The sequence below is a fragment of the Chaetodon auriga genome, chromosome 5 (genome assembly GCF_051107435.1).
Source record: "Chaetodon auriga isolate fChaAug3 chromosome 5, fChaAug3.hap1, whole genome shotgun sequence".
NCBI classification, from domain to species: domain Eukaryota; kingdom Metazoa; phylum Chordata; class Actinopteri; order Chaetodontiformes; family Chaetodontidae; genus Chaetodon; species Chaetodon auriga.
Window position 1 is genome coordinate 12,337,524 of NC_135078.1, and position 22,220 is coordinate 12,359,743.

The following is a 22,220-nucleotide window of genomic DNA, read 5'->3' on the forward strand; positions in this document are numbered from 1 at the left end:
ACTTTGCATTTACTTACAAATAAAGAGAAACATTTACAGAATATGTCAACACATACGCTTGGTTTGTGTTTCTTGTTTATATAGGAAACAGTCCAGACTGGGAAGGTTTATTCCTGCAGTAGGATTTGTTTAAGGTTGAAGCATTTCAGTCTGAAGGTCAGATTTAGATGTTGATACAGAGTTTTTGCCCTGAAAAACAGAGTTGCAGCAATCAAGTCATTTGCTTCCCATCCTCCTCCTGCCCGTTTAAGTGCTGGTCGTCATGGCTCAGAGAGCCGGCACTCAGAAAACAGAGATCACTCACAGTGCCATGGCAACTTGTCAACAAAGCAAGCCATCCAAACTTTACACGGGGACTCTGATTGGTGACTGGCTGTCATGCAGGGAAGCGCTGGCCTTTCTAATTAGCCGAAATAGTTTGACCCTCCTATCAAGCAAGATAGGCTGGATTGCTGCACTACCTGCTAGTCAGACGTAGGGCAGTGATTTCACTCACAGCATCAATATTGTACACTGCATCAAGCCTAAAAACAAACAAGCAAAATTCAAAAGCGATTTTTTTTTGCTTAAAGCTGCAAAATATCCCCCTCGCAGTATCAATATCACCATTACTCAGCGTCAAAGTCATGGTTCATGGGAAGAAGTTGGCCGAGGAGACGCTGCTGCCGTCTGTGCTGGAAGACGATGACGCAGGAGCAGAAAGTGAGAAGCTGCAGCTGGGGGAGGTAGGAAGCTGACCATCCAGCCAAGTCTGCAAACTGTTGATTAAGCGAAGTGTGAAACAACCAGGTAGGCAAGTGGAGACTCAGAGGACTGTTCAGAGGCTGTTTGTGCAGACTAAATACGACACAGGAGAGGGACATTTGGGTAGAAAGAAAAGCATGTTATAGAGTATATTAAGCTTTAGAAATGAAGGTCCATCTCACAGCACGTTTGAGCACTTTCCTTGCTCAGGGCAAGGAAATACAGGCTGAAAAAAACCTGTAATTTCCTTTTTATGGATGGCTCTTTTGACCTGTGTACTCATATGAATTCATTTAACAGAGGGGACTCAGAGTCTCACCCTGAAAGTCTGTTTTAATTACACTTGAATGTCGTCTAATCACACGGCTGTATGCACTGCGGTAAGTGTGAGAAATACAGTATGAAAGTACATTTTATACAAAAACTGTTAGGGTGAAACTTGTCCACGCAAACATTTCCCTAGAACATGTGCAGTATCACTCACATGTCAAATAATGGTATTTCTGAGTGACCTATTTAATCCTGAAATACTTAATGGCATGGCTGACTGAGATAGTGTAGTGAACATGCCATAGACCTGGAAATGAAGGGATTGAAAGACAGCTAGAACAGCCTGTGGTTCAAGAGGTTAAAGGGAGGTGGGAAGAACTGAGTAGGAGGGAAGGAAAGTGGTCACAAAGACTAGAAGGGCAGACGGATACGGACTTAAAGAGACAACTTAAAATGGTCCATCCATATTGATGGACTCCAAAGTGTAGGTATCTGTTTAATTCTCCTGGAAGCAAATCCATCACATCTCCTCACTCAGGCTGCCAACAACGGCCAGCTTTGAGGAGTCAGGATGGCTTACTTTGTCATTGTCCACCCAGCGAAGAGCGAGCTGGACAGAGGTCGACATGCGTGGGCCGAAGGACCAACGTTCAAGTCCTGACGGGAATGTGCCAGACAGAGGTGAAAGAGAGGGTGAAGAGGAGGAGGAGGAGAACGAACAAGAGGAGCGGGAAGGAGAGCAGCTTGCGATCTTTGATGAGGACTACAACACAGATTTGGAGCTCGGAGGTATAGAAACAGTTGGTTTAGGGTAGAAAAAGGAGATAAATAAGGTGGGAAAGTTATGACATTGTATGGTAAATGACGCACTGTTCCATCTTATAACAAAGTGGGCACTTTGCTTGGTGATGGGAGTCATATGTTTGAAATAAAGCATTTCAAACTCTCATTTTCTACCTGAAATAATGTTTTATACCAGGCTCCAACAGCGCAAAGTACTTTGATCGTGATCCAAATTTAAGGCAAAGCCCTCCTGTCACCCCATCTGTTAATCTCTCCCCGTCTGCCTTTTCCATCTTCTCGATCTCGAAATGATTCCAGAGAAGAAAAAACAAAACAAAACAGAAACTCCTACACGCGCCTGCCCACACATGTGAAGCCCTGCCCTGCATCTTAATGATTTCATCTCAGTCTTTGTGTCAGGCATCCTTTCCAGCAGAAGTGAAAACCATCTGGGGTGAATGAGCTCCTCTGACTGGGCGAAATCAGCCACGAGGGACTTTTCAAAATCACACTCGAAAGGGCCTCCTCCGGGGGAGAGTGCCACATCTCTGCTTGTTCAAAGAGGTATTGATAGCGAACGTTTCAGACAGACTACAGCGAGTGTCTTTGTTCATGTTGTAGATAAGGAGGAGGCATATGACCCCACGGGGCAGACGTGCTACATGGAGGCGTGTGAAATGTTACAGGTGGTACCTGCCTCTTCCTTCCTGCGGCAAATGCAAAAGAGCGAGCTGTCCATGATGCATCGCGGTCTGGGGCCTCAGGTACTTCAACCATTAGTTAGGGAGTGTATGAAAATTATTAGAGGGAGTTAAGAATTGGAGAAAGCTTTTTAGTCCGACTATATGGTAAGAGCAAAAGAGGGCCTCATTTATTTTCATCCCAAATTTACATTTTTTTCATACAATTATTTTATCTTTTTTTTTATGATGTGGAATCCCAGTGAGAGCCAATAAACATTCAGTATGCAAGTCCCTCAGCAGCCACTGAGAAGCCATCTGTGTCCAATTCATTCATTCAGTGACAGTAACAGCTGCTTATAGAGTAGAAAATAATTTATTCAAAACTTAAAGAGACAGCTGAGGTTGGATGAGGTACTTCAGTGTATTACCTGCAGTCGATCCTGGAAGGCATGTCCCCAGTTTGGAGAAGAGGAGGAGCGTACCGGCATAGAAGCAGAGCATCGTGCTGCTGTGGACAGGCTCAGCAGCAAAACCTATTTTATCCACCTAAAAACTCCCATCAAAAACAATCAGTATCAGTTTATGTGTACACTATATTTACAGTATTTTCAGTAGCATTTACTGAAGGTAATACACTGACTATTGATAAGTATCTCGTACCATCCAGCTCCAAAAAATCCAAAGTCTCCCTTTAAGTGGCAGTAATATTCAACATTATTGCTTTTGTCATAAAGTTAGCAATTTGTAAGTCCACTTGTGATGTGTGCATTGGTGGCTTAATTGAAATTAGACCACAAAGTTTACGCCAGCTTGCATTTATATGCTTTGCCTCCTTCAGTTATTAATGGTGAAATAAACTGTACCAACTTTAAAACATGACTATGTGGAAGGATTCAGTTGTAGTGATGAATAATTACTGTTTCAGTTCAGTCTCACTGCTTTCATAGCAGTTTTCGGCTGCAGCAGGCAGCTGTTTTCATTGAAAAAGCTCTAAAAACCCACTTTACGCTACCTGCTCAGTACCAAACAGCAAACAGACTCAGGAGCTAGATGATGTCCATAGTAGAGCTATTTATCAGCTAAGAGCCAGGTGTTTCCCTCGGGAGTTGATAGATGCCAAAAACAGAGCTAAAAGAGAATATTGGACTTAAATTCACCAGGTGGCCAGAAACATGACTTCAAATGAACGATAACCATCTCCACCACATCATCTGAAGGTCACGATATGTCAATGTTCTGTTCAAAACCTGTTTCTACTGCAGCCAGTGGACCAAAAAATCAGTTATTGCAGGTTTATGTATCAAGACGGGTATGTTGCAGTTTTTCTAAGTCAACAGAAGGAGCAAAAGAAAATATCAGTAACACCAGGGAGGATTCTGCTTTATTAAGAAGTGAAAGATAAGGTTCAGCCCCCCCACCTGCATAATTTTCATGCAGTTCCTCGGAATGTCTGTCTCAGCTTCACAGCATGTGAGAGGGTCTTCACCTGTTTCTCTCATTAGATCTCTTCCACCTGGTAGAAGGTAAATTGAAGATCTCCAAAAAAAAAAATTGAACTCCTTTGCCTCTAACACTGTTTCAGATCAGCTCAGACCTTTGCTCAGTGAATGACTCATTAATTCAAAGTCACATTCCCCTCCAGGGGGGCTGAGGAGACACATCACAGATGTACATATCCTTGCGGTACACTTTACATATAAAATTGCATGAGTCCACTCCATTATATAGATCTTACCAATACACACTCAAGAGGGAGGATCCTTCACCTCTTTAGCGGGAGGTTGCAGTGCTGATTTATAGTCACAGAGAGCTCATTATACAGATCTAAATTCTAATTTACCTCTGAGGAAACGTTCTTATATCTGATCAAAATTGACATCAAATGCTTTTAACCTTTAAATCCATGTAAAAGTAGTAGGTCTAACATTTGGTCCTGTTGAGCGTGAAGTGAATATTGTGTCCACATATATTAGCTTTCTTATAACACAACATATACTCAGACATGAACATAATCCAGAAAAATGCTCCCAAAAAGCACAAACACAACAAAATCGAAGATTTAACGTTGAACTTAAACCCTCGTTTTAGCCCACAACTCAATAACAATTAGCTGTCTTTTAAATGGCTGATCAATGTAAAATTGCTCTGTAGTTGTACATCTCTGACAGAGGGAAGAGCACATCCCCTGCAAATGTGAAAATGCATTGCCTGGAGCTCTTAGCAACACAGTCTGACACTTTTACAGCCTTCTACCGGCCCATAACGCTGTAAATGAAAGTTGTAAAAGTAAATCCATTCCTAACAAGTCATTTCCCGAGGTTTTGACTTCGCTAACATCATTCAGACAGATTGAACTGGATTTTAAATAAGTCTTCGCCTGTCAATCACACAGAGTAGAAGTAAAGCAATAAAGTGTGGCTGCAAAAGGTTATTTATTTAATGTCTTTCAGATTGATAGGCTTCTCAAATCTTAGTGAAAGATACTCCGCATGCATTCAAACACACTATCCTCTGACGGGGCTGTGTCTGCTCTCGAGTTAACATAAGGCTTCATGCACTCAACTTTCTCATTAGCAGTGCTAGAAACTATAATTTTCATGCTCTGCAAGCTTCATTTCTGACCCACGCCTCCACACATCTCCCTCCTGCTTCGTTTGTCTCACACAGGTTTAATATTCCTCTCTCTCTCTCTCTCTCTGCCCACCTGCATCAGTACATCTACTCTTTTAACTGGAATACAGATAAGAAAATACACTGCAGTCAACAAACATAAGAATTTCACTTTGAGTGTGTGTGTGTGTGTGTGTGTGTGTGTGTGTGTGTGTGTGTGTGTGTGTGTGTGTGTGTGTTGGGCTTGTGTGTTTGCAGGGCACCAAAGCACTGGCGGTTCCCTTGGTAACCAACACTTCAATACTGAGGCTGAACCTGCGAGATAATTGGATGGAAGGAAGGGGCGGAGCTGCTATAGCTGAGATGTTAAAGGAAAATTGTTACATTACAGGTGGTTTTACTTGGTACTCAAGCATGCACACATTTTTTCTTCCTTTGCCCTCACTCCGTCTCAGCTTTTTCTTGCAAAAGTGCCACCCTGACTCCCACTCATACACCACTCTCACCCCAATTATATCCCACAGCACACCATTTAACAGCTGAGGTCTCTTGTTTAATATCTTTTAAATGTCAGTCCTACGTACAGCTCGGGAACCTATGGGGGCATCTATGGAGAATGACTCCAGTGAGTCATGCAGGCTCTTTGGGCTGGTGTTATTTTTAACATCCTTTGTCATGCCCCAGTTTTCAACTTTCAGGGGTAATCCAATTTTATGAATATACAGTATAGCAGATTAGTTGCCTATAGATATTTTGCTGATGCTGCAGCAGACATCAGCCAACATGGAATTTGAAAGGAGACCTATTTTTCTGATTTTAAATGAATGAAAACACAACAAATGAGAATTCTGAAAGGCTTGAGAAGAGGTAGCATTATTGTCATACCAGCAAAAGCGGTCAGGGGCTTAATTTGTTGAGTGCATAAAGTAAATCTTTTGATCTGATGAACTTTAGACTGAAGAAGGGAAGGGAAGGGGTGTCAATGGTGCTGAAATACATGCCAAAATAGATAGAAGAGCATTTCTGTGGCAACATGTCACATTGCCCTACTTTGACTTTTGCTGACATGACACCGTTGTGCCTCTTCAGCCGTACTCAGACTACAAAATCTGACTACAATCAAGACAATGAGCAGACTTTCAACAGCTGATGTACATCATAAAACTATCAGACAACTTTTGAGTTTTCAAAAACTCGACTGTACCTCTCCTTTAACACCTCTTTGTGATTGGAAATACATCAGTTTTTCCTTTCGCATGTTCTTTTGACCAGCCTGTTTGCACTATACGTATCATTGTATCTGTGTATCTGTGTGTCAATCCCAGAGGTGGATCTATCCGACAACAATCTTGGGGATGATGGGGCCAGAGCCATAGCTGGTATGCTTAAGGAGAACAGCACCCTGATGAAGCTTAATCTGTCAGGAAACCGTTTCACAGACCGGTCTGCTGAACACCTCAGTTCAGCACTGATGACCAACACCAAATTACAGCACCTTGACCTCAGCCACAACGCTCTCAGAGAGCGTGCAGGTACCATAGCAATTAGTTATACGTAATAAAGGTCTCATATTTTCTGTGTGGCCTTAGCCTTTCAAAGCAGATTCCATTTTTACTTAAGTTGATAGTAAAGCAGTCACAAGTAGTTTTTTACTGGTTATGAAGCAGTGTCAGTTCAATACTGATGTCTCTATACAACGTAAATAGACAAGACCACCAGCAAAAACAATGGCTCTTTCTTTATAGTTCTTCTTAATGCCTGTCACTGGGTCAGATTCCCCACAAAATCAGATGAAATGATTTATGACATACAGACAAGGGGAGCCTATGTTGCCAGTAAAAAAAGAAAAGAATTGTCCAAAGTACAAAATGAAAGAAAGCTAAAAGCGACAGTGAGAGTCAGCCGAGGTCGGTCATTCAACAGACGGGGGGACCTGCATGGTTTGACAGGATTCAAAACTGACCCTGATTTACATTACATTACCACATTACTAGCATCCAGCAAACGGCTGTTTAAAAGAGAAAAGTACTATTAAAATTCGCTTCCAGAACAAATGGACACGCTGGCCAGATCAAGATCTTCACGACATAAGGTGGTACTGCCTTTGTCTGATAACTGAGCTTCAGGGCCCATTTTCATGACTTTGTTACTAAAAACCCAAACAACTGGACTTACATGTTCTTTTTTTGTCACATGAATGAATGACCATTTTAAAACTACAAGTAGCTGTTGACAGGCAGCTGTATGACTGAATCCAAAGTCTGCTTCTCTTAAATGGACCAATTACTGTGAAGAGTACAGATTCATTGAACATTATGACAATACAGTATGAAATTTCTGATATCTGCCATCATTAGATTTTTGGAAAACCATTCTCATAAAAGCAGTAAAAGTTCAGCGTAATGGTGAAGCCTTATCTCTAAGCCGTCATGGGACAGCAGGCTGCAGCAGACTGTGGCATTCAAAGGTCAAGAACATTTCGCCTTCATTAAAACCTCTTTCAATTATGATGTGGATGAGCTTTGTGACAGGCACCTTGTGGAAAAATGGCAGGCCAGGAAGCATCTAATGTATGTAATTGAAAATAAATCTGTCTGTGGGTAAGGGGACACCGCCATGTGGCTATGATTCATCCCCACATATTCAATTCTATTTTCTCCACTGCTGAAATATCAAAGAACGTCCTCATTCGTTTTGAGTGCACTCTTCCACATAGTAGGTCCCCGAGAGAAAGTATACCAATCAAACACTCTGACATTCATGCTCTGGTGTTATTGCTTTTTCAACCAAGCACAGTAAGAGCACCTTTTTCTATGATTATGAACCACTGAGTGCCATGCACTTTCTTATCCTTATGATAAAGTGGGTGAGATGATGATGGGGAGCTTTCTCTTTGGGATCTCTGCCTCTAAACCTCTCACTTACTGGTGCATTTTAGCCCATGAAACACACAATCACACCACCTCAGTGGAATCTACTGGAGATAAGTTGTTCCTAGAGAGTGTAGAAATGAGTGTTTGACTCTAATAAGTACTTCTGACTATGATTTCTTAACAGATATCTGTCATTTGAGGTTTTTTTGTGTAGAGGTATATAATTTGCTCCACTATTTGAGAAACAGTTACAAACCAACTGATAACAATGATTTATATAGCTTTGAAGAAGCCACTATAATGTACTGTGGATTTTCAACATTTTTTTAGGTTTACAATTATATAATGGAACTTTTTTTTCCCTATCCTGAGGGCAAAACCTGGGAGACTCTCTGTCAGAGAACACGGGGTTGAGATCACTGAGTCTGGCCTGGAACTGCATTCGCGGGAGAGGAGCTGTGATGCTGGCCAATGGCCTCGGGGTAATACACCTGGAAGTCAACACTATTTTAGTTTTAGAACTCATGCACGGCAAAGGAGATGAAACAGTGTTGTTCGGACACACTGTAGAAGAAGTGGACATAGCGTCTGGATCTGAAATGCGGAGACAATCCAAAAGTTCCTTAAAACTGTAAAACTCTTTCCATTGGCCATCAGGAGCTAAAGAAGTCAGATTGTATGTAAGCTTATGAGAAAATGACTTTAATTCTCACTTGATTTATGACCTCAGTTTACCAGTTTTCTAATGGGTTTATGGTTTCAATTAGTCATATCAAGTCTAATTCAATAAAGCATGATGCTTATTTGATGGTCCCATTTCTAATAAAATAGATGATAAAGCAGCGTATGCTTCTGGGTGTGGCTACCTTGAAATTAACCTGTCAATCACTTTAGAGGTTCTTGGTCAGATCCACCCCTCAGTCCTCCCCATCTCCACCCTCTCTTCCAACTATTGCCACTTCTTGCCCCAAAAAACCAACATGGCAACGACCAAAATGCTAAACTCGAGGTCACAAAGCAATGGGTAACATGGCTACGTCCACTCCTTTTGTGTTTATCACGCCATATGAAGCCATCAAATAAACAATCATGCAAAATCAAATTTAGAACATTAATCATGTCAGATTGAAAAGCACTTCTTAAAACTGAATTTGTGCCTAAATCATGTAGAAGTCACAAAGTGGATGAAAGCACACAGAAACATTGCACCCCACTGTGATGGCTAAACATCTCATACTCAAACTGCAGATATTAATATGCTGCTTGAAGAGCCCCCACCCTTCTTGGCAGGCTTTCCACAAGCTTTTGGAACCAGGTCGCAGGGATTTGCTCTGATTCAGCCAAAATCATCAGTGAGTTTGGATACTGATGTTGAGCAATAAGGCCTGGCTCATAGTCCAATTCATTCCAAAAGTGCTGGAAGGAGTTTTGGTCAGGGGCAAGGTGTAACACACTCAATTTCTTTCACAACAACTCAGAAAACCGTCTCTTTATAGACCTGGCTTTGCCGATGTAGCCATCGGCAAACTGTTGCCATAAAGTTGGAAGTGCGCTATTTTAATTGAAAAACAAAACTGGAACCAACTCCAGACAAAGGTGCAGAAAAGTAGGCGGACAGGCATATCCACACACCATAGTGTACATAGCACAATATAATTTCAAGTGAGAAGTAATTTGCCTGTGTCCAGTTTTACACAGAAGTATGCCTAAAACAAAAGCAGGTTTCTCATTTATGGGCTTCTTGACGACCATTGATTTCGACGGCTGAACAGCTGCTGCTCAGGATTCAGCACATTTTATGAAAATGTTGGACAAGCCATGGGGGAATGCCTGGACCGGAATTAGAAAGTTAGTAAAGTGACAGTAAAAATAAGATTAGGATATATTCTGTTGGTACTGTTTTGAACAAAACTTACAGAAGTTACTTATATTAACTTCTATAATAATATGATTCAGTTATGTAGATTGATAATTGCCACTGGATATCTGTTGGATATCTAACTCACTTATCCTGTTCAGCAAAACAACCCCCTGGTCAGTTATTCATTAAACATCTCACAGCAGGAGAGACAGCGTAGAAGCAGTTTTCCTTCCCTGTCTTAATGACCAAGATTTTCAAGGGGAGTCTGATCAGTAAGCTGCACTGACAGGTTTGATTGATTCAAGTCCTGAGAGGCTTATTACTGATAGGCCTGCTGTTGTCCTCTCACTTTAAACATGTTCTTTTTTTTTTCCTTAGTTAATCTTGTCAGAGAACTTGCTCAAGTTTTTATTGCATTTGAAACCTTAATCTACCAGTTTTCTTTCCTGTTTTTTTAGGGGAACATTTTCCTTAGAACTGTGGATCTGTCATTCAATGGCTTTGGTAAAGAGGGAGCCATCGCTTTAGGACAGGCCCTGAAGGAGAACACTGTTTTGGAGGAGTTGGATGTGAGGTATGAGCTTTTATTATCTCAGTTATCTGATAATTAGATTATCCTACAGCAAGAGTTACAAGGAGCAGAAGACTGCAACTATATTCTTTCATAAACCATAGTTTTACCTTGTTTGGTATTAACTCTGATGCAATAAATAAATAAATAAATAAATAAATAAGCATCAGCGTGAGGTCAAATTGCCTCACCAGCCTTACCTTTGTATTTGTAGCAATAAATCCTAAATTGGTCCGCTTTTTTCTTAATGTGAGCCTACTACCCTCAGAAAATTTCAAGTAATTCAGTTTCTTCTGCCTCTTGTTTAACTTCTCAAGCAACACAAAGCTTGCCTCACAAATTTCCAGACATTTGTGCTACATGGATGAATAATGCCATTTAAAAAATAACACTTTATGATTGCTTCCCCTCACACTCCAGCACACTTTTTTTGTTTGTTTGCTTTCTGCATTTGTCTCTCTTCACAGTAACAACCGAATACCCCCTGAAGGAGCTATTCGCCTAGCCATGGGCCTCAAAGTAAACAAGACAATCAAATCCCTGAATGTAAGCTGTTGAAAAGAGATTGGTTCTAGCTTCAAAAGCAATGGGGGGCATCAGTGGATAAAATGGGATAAGTAAATGGATCACTGTACTTTGCTTTAATGTCAACATGCAAGCAGAGTTCTCAGGGACTCAGCTGCCTGAAACAAGTTAGTTATTGAAAAGAAGTTATGGTGAAGACTTGCATTAAAATTGAGTTAGAGGCTGAGCACTTGATATTGATTACAGGTGCACTCCTAAATTGAAAATAAAACTCAGGCAGGTAACCTGTTTCTTTTTCATCTAGCAACCAGTCTGCTTTAAAACCTGATCTAATTTAGACTGTTTGATATGAACAAGACACATTAAATTAGCCTATACTAATGTGCAGATGCAGTCGACAGGTTAATGTTGCCAGAGGTGAGATGAGAATACGATTCCCATGTCTGTAAATATGAAGCTACTAACAGCCAGTGAGTTTACCTTGGCATAACGACTGGAGACCAGGGCAAACAGCTAGCCTGGATGTATTCAACAAAATCTGCCTACCTGCACCTCTAAGGCTCACCATTATTTCTCGGTTCTGACCAGTTACCAGGCAACTAGTGAAGACTCTTGGAAGTTACTGGTCCCTGCCAAGAAATAGTTCGGCACATAATCCCCTGAAACACTGATTTTTCAGTTTTACTCTACACAAAGCAGACTCAGTGTGCGCTTCAGATGTGCTGACAGGTGGATTTTGTTACCACCGGACAGAGCCAGACCAATTGTTTCCTGTCTTTGTGATAAACTAAGCTAAGCAGCTGCTAGCTGTGGACTTATATGTAATGGACACATAGGCGAGTGACATCGATCTCCCAATCTAACTCTCCACCAGAAAACGTGTGTTTCCCCAAACTATTCCTTTAAAAATAGCTACATCCAATAGAAGGATTGTGTTGAGATGGTGCCGGGGAGGGGAATCAATTTTGATTCACCGCAAAAGCCTGAAAAACTTATTTCATCACCTGCATAACCAAAACCAGGAAAAACATATGTGGCATTATCTTTACATTTCTAATGTTTGTCTTTGACCAGATGGGGAGGAACCCGATCCAAAATGCTGGGTGCTATGGGATCCTCAAGTCTGTGCAGGAAAACCAGAATTCAGCCATGGAAGCATTAGACTTTTCGGTAACTCACACATATTCCGACTCAATGAGATTTTCTTCAAGTCCCCGGCTTTTTTGAACTTATTCACTTGCCTCTTGTATCACTTGTATCACTCTCTGTAGGACATCACAGTGAACCAGGATTTTGAAGACTTGTATGCGGCAGTGAAAGAAATGTTCCCTGCTCTTACAGTAAATCACGGGGGCAGAATTGGCACATTCAGAAAAGCAAAAGCTTGAAAAGTGTTTTTGTGTAAATTGTGTAAAAAAAAAAAAAAAAAAAGTGTAATTGCTGAGCTTTTATGCCAAAAAAAATGGAAGGAGTCTTGTCAAAGCCCTGTGGACGTTTTCATCGACAGATGAACCAAAGGATGGATGCGTGCGTTTTTTTAAAAAAATGAGATGTTTCCCTGAATTATATGTATTTAAATCAAATAAAACTTGTTAAATACCTAATCAGTTAAAAATAAAGGTGACTCAAAAATAGTTTGTTCATTTTCCAAAAGAAACAGAAAATACGCTGCATGTGTGTGTGCTTGAGATATCATGTTGTTGAAGTCACTGAACACGGGCATACAATACAGGTATTGAGTGTGATTCTTTTTAGGTATGATCTGATTTGATGTTATATAATGTCAGTGGGTAGAATGATGGAGAGGATCAGAGAGCAGCGCATTGTGTATGAAAAGAAGTGAAAGTGGGTTGCACAAAAAGGATTTAAGTACTGCATGACTAGTCTAATAGAGAAACCAGCTCTGAAAGAACGGTTCACTATTAGATAAGAGACCTGTTTACTGCAGCAGGACAACTCAAACAGTGTTTGGAGACATGTATCTCTCCCACACTCCACCCAAAGTGATCTTCAGCCCAGTCATTTATTTTCATATTATTCATAAAAATGCCCCAAATATCTATGAATATTACTTAAATGCATTTGTACAGAATCTTACATTGTATGCCTTAGCTGGCATTAAAATCTTTAGATGTAGGGATGGAAAGTTCAGTAAGCATTTATTTCACTGTTTATAGGTACGTTAATGAGGTACTTAATGTACATTACCTGTTTGAAATTCATCAGAGGACGGATTTTTCGGGAAAATATTGTTTTTTTTCCTCCGTTGCCTGATGATTATGTGATGGCCATAGTTGTAGTTCCTGGCAGAGAAATTGTTGGACCAGCTGCAAAACTAAAGTTACAATAATTAACAATTAAACAATTAGATAATAAATTGATAGCCATGCAATACTTTGATTAATTTAGTTTAACTCTCTGAAAGGAGTCATCCCTCACAATGCCTAGTAATTTCTGATAAGGTACATTTTGTTGTAACTTTTATGAACATAAATAACCTCACATAAAGAACAGAAATAAGACAAGTTTTTGCTGAATTTTAGTTTAGTAGATTTAGTTAATTTAAAATGCATTATCATTCAAAGCCACTCTCAACTAATCAGGTCTGATCGATTGTGCGTATCGATCACTGCGTCCTACGTCACAGAGTCACGGGTGTTTTTAAACCTCCGGCGGGCGAACCACGAGCAGAATCAGACAACCGTCAAAACATCACGGACAGGGAGGTAAACATTAACCAGAGACCAGCGTGCTTGCCTGTTAAAAGACGTTTTTGCTTTATAGAGGAACATGGCGACGACTAGTCGAGTGCGGTCTAAAGGACAGATGTTGTACAGGTACTCTGTGCTCGGTAATCTGCACCACGTGACCAGGTAAAGACGTATATTTTTAATGCAACGTTAGCTAGCTAAGCACTTGTTAAACTTCCTGCTAACGGTAAACGTTGAGCTCTGCTTTAACAAAATTTGTCATCATTTGGCGTCACTCAGCCATCTAATACACCCCAAAAAAACACAATTAAACATTGTTTTATGTGTTTGATAAAGTTATGGCGGCTAACGGGACATTAAACCAAACTTTAACAGCTTTTTAACCCGTTTTCTCAGCCAGTACGTTGTTAACCGGGTGGCCTCCATATGTCCATATATCTTCTCTCAAGTGTAACAACTATAAGATGAAGTGAATCAATGTGCGCGTGGATTACATTATGTTGTAGTTATAGCTTTTTGTAATACACTTGAATCATTTTTAAAATAAAACAGCCAGGCCCTTCTCCAGTCCAGCCTTAATCATTTCCTGGACCTCTGAACTTTGTCCTGTAAGGCTACACTAAATGTAACCACCGTTACCGCCTGTTAACGGCTCCTCAGTGCCTCCACACTGCGTTGTTTTCCTCTGGATCCAGAAGCAAGTTATTGCCTTGAATGCTGCTTTGTTGTTTTTGAGAGGGCGCCATGGGGAATTCATTTCTAATTATAGTCCCCAATTAAAGCCACTGGCCCATAAGGTTATTAAAAGAGAGTCTTACTGACCTTGAAAGTTTGTGGATTTTGGAATAATAAACTAAAGCCTTGGAAAGTGTTTATGAATTAAGAGACGGCCTTGAAAGTGCTACATGGAAGTAAACATATGCACAATATAGCTCCCTAATCCATAAGTGGGCATATACCAACTATTCTCTTTGGGCTGTTCTTGGTTCAGCACTTCACATCCTGTGAAAAATCCGAAAATCGAGGTTAATGTTGACATTTAAGCAGCTTTAAAGTGGTTTCAGAATTACGGCTCAGTAATGAGAGTATAGAAAGCTATGAAAGGCATTCAGATGTCCTTGGATTTGATGTCCAGCTGAGTGTGGGAGCTCGCTTTAACACTGCATATGAATGGACATATTTTGTGTAGCAGCTGGCAATTTTTCTCCTGCTTTCATTGAGAAATTTTATTCATCTATGTTTGCTTTCAATTTTTAGTTTTTATGTCTCTAAGCAGGGTGGTGTTTTCATTCTGAAAAGGCAAGCTATGTGTGACAATAATCTTTTTGTCATGTCTTTTGTGATTTTGATCCATCAGTAATTCAGCTTTATGTTAATGCAGTTGTATTACTGGTCGGACTGGTCCCTGCTTGCTTTAAAGCCACTATTACAATCCTTCCCAGTTCACATTTGCACAGCCTGAACACATGACAGATTCAAGTCACATCCAAGGCTCCCTGACTTCAAGAGACAGTTATTCATGTTCAAAAACTGATTGGAGCCTGTTAGAGTGTAACAATAGTTCTTAAAGTGAATGATATTCCCCTTTCATTCACTCCAGAGTGGATGAAAAGAAGTTTTATGCTGGAGACACAAGCTATGGCATTCAGCCCACTCACTCATACAGTATGCATGTTTTTCATATCAAAGGATATTAGCATGACTATCTTTTAGCCCGTAACTCACGCACATCTCCATGTTCTTTTAAGTTTGTCTTTTTTTTTTTTTAATCGGTAACTTCTCTGTTTTGTCTTGTTGCTTTGAGCTTTTGTGAAACTTTCTTTCATCTTGTTTCTGTGTAGGAGGTTCTCGGAGAGCAGCGACAAAGGCTGGTTCCGTTCCTTATTTGTGCACAAAGTCGATGCCAGAAAAGATGCCCACTCCAACCTGCTGTCAAAGAAGGAGACCAGCAACCTGTATAAAATTCAATGTAGGCATAAGATCTTCTACTTACTCACAAGTGAAGGTTTATTTTCTGGAAGCAGCGGGGTCGCACTGGGCCAGACACAAGTCAACGTGATACAGTTACATTATATTATAATGAAATGGATTCTGTTTGGAGTGTCACCAGTCTCTCGTCCATTTGTCTCTGCAGAAAACCGCTGCAGTAAATAAATCATGTTAATTCAATTCTTTCCACACTGGCCTCAGTGACCTCAGAGAAAACTGAAAGCCACACGAGAGACAAGCTGGGGGCTCACTGGAACATGTTGTGTGTTACCGTACTCGTTCAACATACAGGCAGCAACAAGTTGTTCTATAATAGTGTCATATATGGAGTCTGTAAAGTTTTGTAAGTGATATCAAAATAATTTGTCTGGTTTTCTTTTGAGTCTGAGGTGATGACTGTGTCTGTCTCTTGTACAGAAATCTATCATCCTCCACGGGCTTTGATCTTTTTTGTGGTGTGCATCTCACCATGTAGGGATTTCAATTTGAATCACTCTATCAGCCGTAGCCTATAACCTGTTGAAAGCGAATCTGTTTTGTATATAAAAGTCTTTGCTGACTCAGAGTGTGAAATTACTTTTGTTGAAGAGTTTGATTGTTGCTTGTATGTAAAAAAAAAAAAAAGAAAAAAGAAAAAAATCCATTTCTGATAAGTCTGGTTCTCTGTTTTTCAGTTCACAACGTCAAACCAGAGTGCCTGGAAACGTACAACAGTCTAGAGTGAGTGCAAGCACTGCTTTAAAGCATTCCCTTTTTTATCTTCACCATTCAAGTTATTTTTTTCAGTCCTTTGCTTGTTTAATTTAGTTTCTGTCAATAGTTCATTTAACAAAATCTTACATTTGTAAAATAAATTAGGTAAGCTATGCTTTGAGTCAAGGAGCAGCTAATTAGATTTTGTTGATGATACAATTTTAGAGTTTCCCCACATGCACAAGATGGACTTTATTTCATGGTATTCTTGCAGAATCGTAAGTGTAATTTAGCGTAAAATTGAAGTAATAGAATGAATGTCTTTGGATGTAACAGCAAGTTGGATAATTGTGGACATTATGCTTTCTGAGTGCCCTCTAGTTGGTCATTGTCTTGAGATGACTGTATATTATAACTGTTGGTACATTCTTACTATCAGCACAGTGTCAGCACAACAAATATCCAAGGGGGGCACGAAGGGACTGGCAAGTGGAAATGTAGTCAGGCATAGTGGAAGTGAAACCTTTTGGTGGTATTTTCTCCAGGAGAAAATGTTAAGAAAAAAAGTACAAAAATAGTGCATGCTCATCGCTTTCTTAGTATTCTGCCTGAAAACAGGAGTCAGAATTTCTTAGGAGAGGATTAATGCAAGAACACGCACATTTTACAATGACCCAAATGTTTTTCTTATAACACACATAAGGCAGCACATAAGGAGGTCACAGCAAAATGACAATACACAGTGAAGTGTGTTGGGGGGCACTGTTCCCTGCTGCCCCCTGATGGAACCAATGCTTAATTAGCACGTGAAGAGTCAGTACTTTGTTTCATTTTGATCTTAGGGCTGAGGTGCAAAACAGGCTCCATCAGGACCAGGACTACCCGTGTGAGGTGGTTGGAAGCTGGAACACCTGGTACGGAGAACAGGACCAAGCTGGTGAGCGAACGGAAAACATGGTGAAAAGTGTCACCTCTTATTGATCACACTCACTGTTTGCACCACATTTTTCTGTTTCAAGGCCTCATGAACGACACCACTTACTTTGAGTGGCTGCAGTTTGGTGGTAAATTGTTTGGCAGAGCATCACAGAAAACTGTGCAGACACTACCAGATGACTCACTGCCAGAACCTCTCCTGCTACATATGATAATTTACAGTGTACAGTTGACATTAAGAGCATCCAGCTACAGCAAAAAGAGCTCACATGGCAATGGAGGTGCTGTACCTCCTGGTCGTGTGGGTGGCATCAGTACTCACACAGTGATACAGTGACATCTGCTGTTTGGTTTTTGCAGTGCATCTGTGGCGATACAGAGGAGGGTACCCAGCCTTGACTGAGTGCCTGAAGAAGCTGAACAACAATAAGGTTGACTGTGAACTCTTTCTTAATCGTTTCTTTTGTTACACACAGTGCAGAGATGCCAAAGACAAAGCTGATACTTTTGACTTTGCATTATTTTAGTTCTCAGTTAAACAATAAAAATGTACAGTGTAGCATATCTGTGTGCACTCCTTTCTTTTTCATTGAAAGAATTTTTTGTCTCTCTTCAGGAGTATTTGGAGTTTCGGAAAGAGAGGGCGAAAATGTTGATTTCAAGGCGAAATCAGCTCCTCCTGGAGTTCAGTTTCTGGAATGAGCCCTTGCCCAGACCAGGACCCAACATCTATGAAATGCGCACCTATTACCTCAAGGTATCCACATATATTACACAAATTAAAACTGCATGACATACACACACTTAAATATCACGCTTTAGATTTTATTCGAGTTCTAAGAGACAAGAGACCTGTAAGGTGTACCAACTAAAACCCCATTTAATGATACATTTGAAGCAAGTATTGCTACCAAATAGTTACAAACACACCTAAGCTTCTTTTGGGAACTCTTTAATAACAATCATTACATCAAAAAGGCAGTGGTTATAAAAAGATTTACAAGACACTTCAAGTTCCAAGAGGCACGGTATGATACAACAGCAAACCTTGCTGGGCGTGGAGGTCAGAGCAAAATGTCTCCTAGGTGAATCAAATGTTGGAGAAGAACAATTGAGAATCCACCCCTTTGATCAGTGTCAGTACAGACTCCTTGACGAACACTAAACAAGCAAAGACTTCACACCCAGACAGCTCATCACACTCCATTCTAGACCAAAAAGAAACGGGAAAAGTCAGCCTGTAAAGTTCAGGGAGAAAATGCTGAAAATGTTTATTGGAGGCCATAAAGGTCAAGGATGGTCTATGAAATATACGTATATAGATCTTGCAGGTCAAGGGGCTTGAAGAATTTGAACTATAACTGTATATAATATAGCATTTTGTATCACACAGCAGCACCAACATCTACTGAATACAACTGTGACTATGCACAATCTGCAGCCTATATTATGAGCATTGTCATAAAACGACAGGAACCACATTTTCCTTTCAAACAGGCTGAATTCCTGGAGCCTATAGCCGAAGAGGCTGTCGTACTATTTTCACATATTGGCCATTCTGCTGTTTTGCCTCTCTAAAAGCTGACTGTGTGATTTACACTTACTTATTCACTGCTGAGTCATTGTACTGAGGAGTAAGCTGTCCACAAATGGAGAGGTGCACCTGATAAAGTGCTTCAAAACACATTGATGATAAAAATCTGCATTTGCACATAGTTGAATGGTTTGTGTAAAATAAACAAGCAATGGATGTGCTGTTAAACTGGTTTGACCATGGTGGTTCGTATCACAGCACTTTGCCTGATTAGGCTTTGTGTGTAAACATGTAAAAAAATTTAATTTACGCTCATATCTCACTTTTAAAACTGTTAATATTTTACCTCCTCCTCTGTGTTTCAGCCAGGAACTATGATTGAATGGGGAAACCACTGGTAAGACTGAAACAAGCTTCATTTGCTTCAATTATAAATGATATCATTTGCCTGAACTTTTTTTTATACTACAGGTGTTCAGGTGATCATTATACCCCTGACAATAACATGTCTTACAACAGGGCGAGAGCAATCGAACACAGACAAGAAAACAACGAAGCGGTGGGCGGGTTCTTCTCACAGATCGGTGACCTGTATGTTGTTCATCACTTGTGGGGTGAGTGTGCAAAATGTTCATCATCTCAGAGATACTGTTTTGCTGTTTTAGTTTCTTGTATAGGCAAGGACACGCTTTAGTCATTCTCTCAAATGAATGTTCGCTCTGAATCTGTACAGGCAGATGGCATGTGAGGTAAAACTGGAGGGAAATCATGTTGTGTGATGACTAAAATATATACGTAATATGCTGGGGGGTGATGATTGGAAGAAGGTGATAATGCAGTAGTCAGTGAAGTAAAGTGAGCATAATTATAGATAACTATATAAAGCCTTGGCTATTTATATATAGATGAATGGCTTTAATCATGAATGAATGAGCAGAACTCTTCAAAATGTCAAGTGACGAAAACACCTGTTTGGAACATTCCACAGGTAAACATGCTTATTGGTAACAGGTAATTGTATCATGATTGGGTATGAAAGGGAGATCCTGGCAAGGTTCACCACTTTGTTTTGCTCTCAATATATGCTTTACACAGCGTCCCAGCTATTTTGGATTCATGGTTGCAGCTATTTTGCCTCCTCTGCGCTCTCCAGCTGCTGAGGTTTAACCCAAGCAATTAGATTAATTTCATCTTCCATAGTGACTCTGCCAGTGCCAATTACTTGTACAGCTAGAACGCTGTTTAGCCTGAAATCAATTTCTTAAGAATGTGAACGCTAAATATTTGATATGAGAGCGACATAAATTCCTTCACACTAAATATAACATATGGTGTGGTTACTTTACAGCTTATGAAAGCCTCCAGTCCCGTGAGGAAACCAGGAACGCTGCCTGGCTGAAGGAGGGATGGGATGTAAATGTGTATTATACAGGTAGGAGAAATGCAAACCATCCACACATTCGCTCCCAAGAAAAAAAAAATCTACTGTTCAGGATACAATAAGACATGTTGGCTTAAAGTGATAGAGACAGGATGGCAGATCAGAGCTATTTTTGTATTTCACAGCAACCGAAGCAGAAAGTTAGCGGTTCGCACAGACCACACGTATGAAAGTGTAAAGTTTACTGGACCCCCTGTGAAGTGTATTGAGAGCACAGGAAGAGATCAGTGCAGACCCCTCTCAGGGACTGTAGAGAAGAGAGCCCACAGGTTGATGCAGAGGAAATGGAGGGAGCCAACACAAATTCATTTATCACCTTGTAGCAGCATAAGCAAAGCGAACAGGTAAGGGCGTTATATAAAGCACAATACGAGTTAGCATGTTAGGAAGGAGCTTTTTTTGACTGACTGACCTGAGTCTCACTGCATGAAATAATGTAGATACCCTGTAGATACCCTCCATGGTCTTTGAGGTATTGTTCAATGCTTTAATATATTTCTCCCGTTCTCTATTCAGTGCCTTTGATCAGAAGCATGGAGTCAAGAATAATGATTCCCACCAAGACTTCACCTTTACAATAAGAAGATGACCAGAACTGGGAGCAGCACCTCCCTGACTGAAACGCCTTCACCTACTACCAGAACAACATGTACATTTTTGTTATCTGCCGGATGATCTGTGTTACATTCAAGTATGTAAACAGAAACTTTTTCTGATTCTGTATTTGCACAGCTTCCAGCCAGTCCTGACAGGTAAAGATGCAGTGTTTGTTTGTGTGCATATATTTAGAGAATCCTGAAATACGAGTGTAAAAGGAATGACAAACTGGCAAAACACCTGACTGTGCAGTATGTGTTACATTACTTGCATGACTATGACACTATAGGGTGACAATTACATGTCTGTGTAGAGCTAGGTGTGGTATGTTTCCTGCTTTTTGTTTTTATCATGAATTATGGTAATGGACCATGTATTTGTTTTCCACAATGAAGGGATCGTCTCCACCCAGCATTTTATGATTACACTTTTATGACTGGATATGACTCACGCTGAACACAATCACATTGAGCTTCACATCTGTGACTGTAAAACACATGTTTGATGAACAGAAATCTTGTCAGACTACCTCAGTAATTAAAATATGTGATCATCTTTTCGCAGATTAAAATTTAGAGTAACCTGTTAAGATCCTACCAGGAGCAACTGTGTGACTTCTGGTATGCAGCAGGTAGTATTTTCAAAATAAAAGTTGACAGAAAGCAGCATGGTCATTTGTTATTATAATACTCAGAAATAGGAAGCTGGAGCTTGGGGTTTTGAGTCAGTCAGGTTTTTAGATATGTAACTGAAAGCTAAATATGAATATATTTAAAGCTAACTAAGTTAAAGTGAGCTGTCTTGACGGGTAAAAAGGTTTTAAGTGATCCTTGTAAGTATAAAACAAATTGTAAATCATTTTATACTCTGGCATTCTAAATGGCTGGAGTCTGAAGTCCTCCTCATTAAATCTTTACAAGAAAGGGCATCAATTTCACTGATTTATTCATTTGACTGTGGTTGGGAAATGGAGGGCAACTCTGAGTCCATCACCTCTTACCTTAATCAGGATATACAACATCAACAATTACTCCTTTGTCTTGCTTGTCCTGTCCAGTGAGGTGACTTAGCCAAAAGTATGTGGACAGCTGAATGTTACACCCATATGATGAACGCCTCATTCCAAAAACATGACCAATAATCTGTCGCTACCAGCCTCCACTCTTCTGGGCTTTCCACCAGGTTTTTAGAACCTGGCTACAAGGATTTCCCAGATCCCATTTAGCCACAGAACCATTGGAGAGACTGGGTGATAAAGCCTGGCTAGTAGTTGGTGTACCGGTTCGTCTCAAAGGTGTTGGATGGGGTTGAGGTCAGAGCTCTGAGCAGGCCCGTCAAATTCTCCCACACCTAACTTGTCAAACTATTCTGTGATGGATTTTACTTTGTGCACAGGGAG

General features: G+C 40.4%; 1 protein-coding gene across 6 annotated transcripts; it reads left to right on the plus strand.

The window, feature by feature from the left end:
- The first annotated feature begins 468 nt into the window (after window positions 1-468).
- LOC143320905 (protein NipSnap homolog 1-like) lies at window positions 469-21,293 on the plus strand. Of its 6 annotated transcripts, none has more exons than XR_013077187.1 (12): window positions 469-725; window positions 1,553-1,803; window positions 2,419-2,561; window positions 5,349-5,481; window positions 6,416-6,622; window positions 8,336-8,445; window positions 10,283-10,398; window positions 10,863-10,941; window positions 11,995-12,090; window positions 15,473-15,600; window positions 16,295-16,340; window positions 17,156-17,179. XR_013077187.1 is itself a non-coding variant. In XM_076730941.1 (10 exons), the coding sequence occupies exons 1-10, from the start codon at window positions 634-636 to the stop codon at window positions 12,306-12,308; spliced, it is 1,344 nt and encodes a 447-aa protein (XP_076587056.1). In that variant the 5' UTR covers window positions 469-633; the 3' UTR covers window positions 12,309-12,529. The 6 variants fall into 6 exon arrangements, 3 of the variants coding, with proteins under 3 accessions (XP_076587056.1, XP_076587058.1, XP_076587055.1); XR_013077188.1 differs by having other exon boundaries at window positions 1,614-1,803; XR_013077189.1 differs by lacking the exon at window positions 10,863-10,941 and having other exon boundaries at window positions 10,283-10,393.
- The last annotated feature ends 927 nt before the right edge of the window (window positions 21,294-22,220 follow it).

Coding starts and splice junctions, on each gene's coding strand:
- LOC143320905 (XM_076730941.1), top strand. CDS start 634: ATGGGAAGAAGTTGGCCGAGGAGACGCTGCTGCCGTCTGTGCTGGAAG. Junction 726..1,552: donor AGAAGCTGCAGCTGGGGGAG/GTAGGAAGCTGA, acceptor CTCCTCACTCAG/GCTGCCAACAACGGCCAGCT. Junction 10,399..10,862: donor TTGGAGGAGTTGGATGTGAG/GTATGAGCTTTT, acceptor CTCTCTTCACAG/TAACAACCGAATACCCCCTG.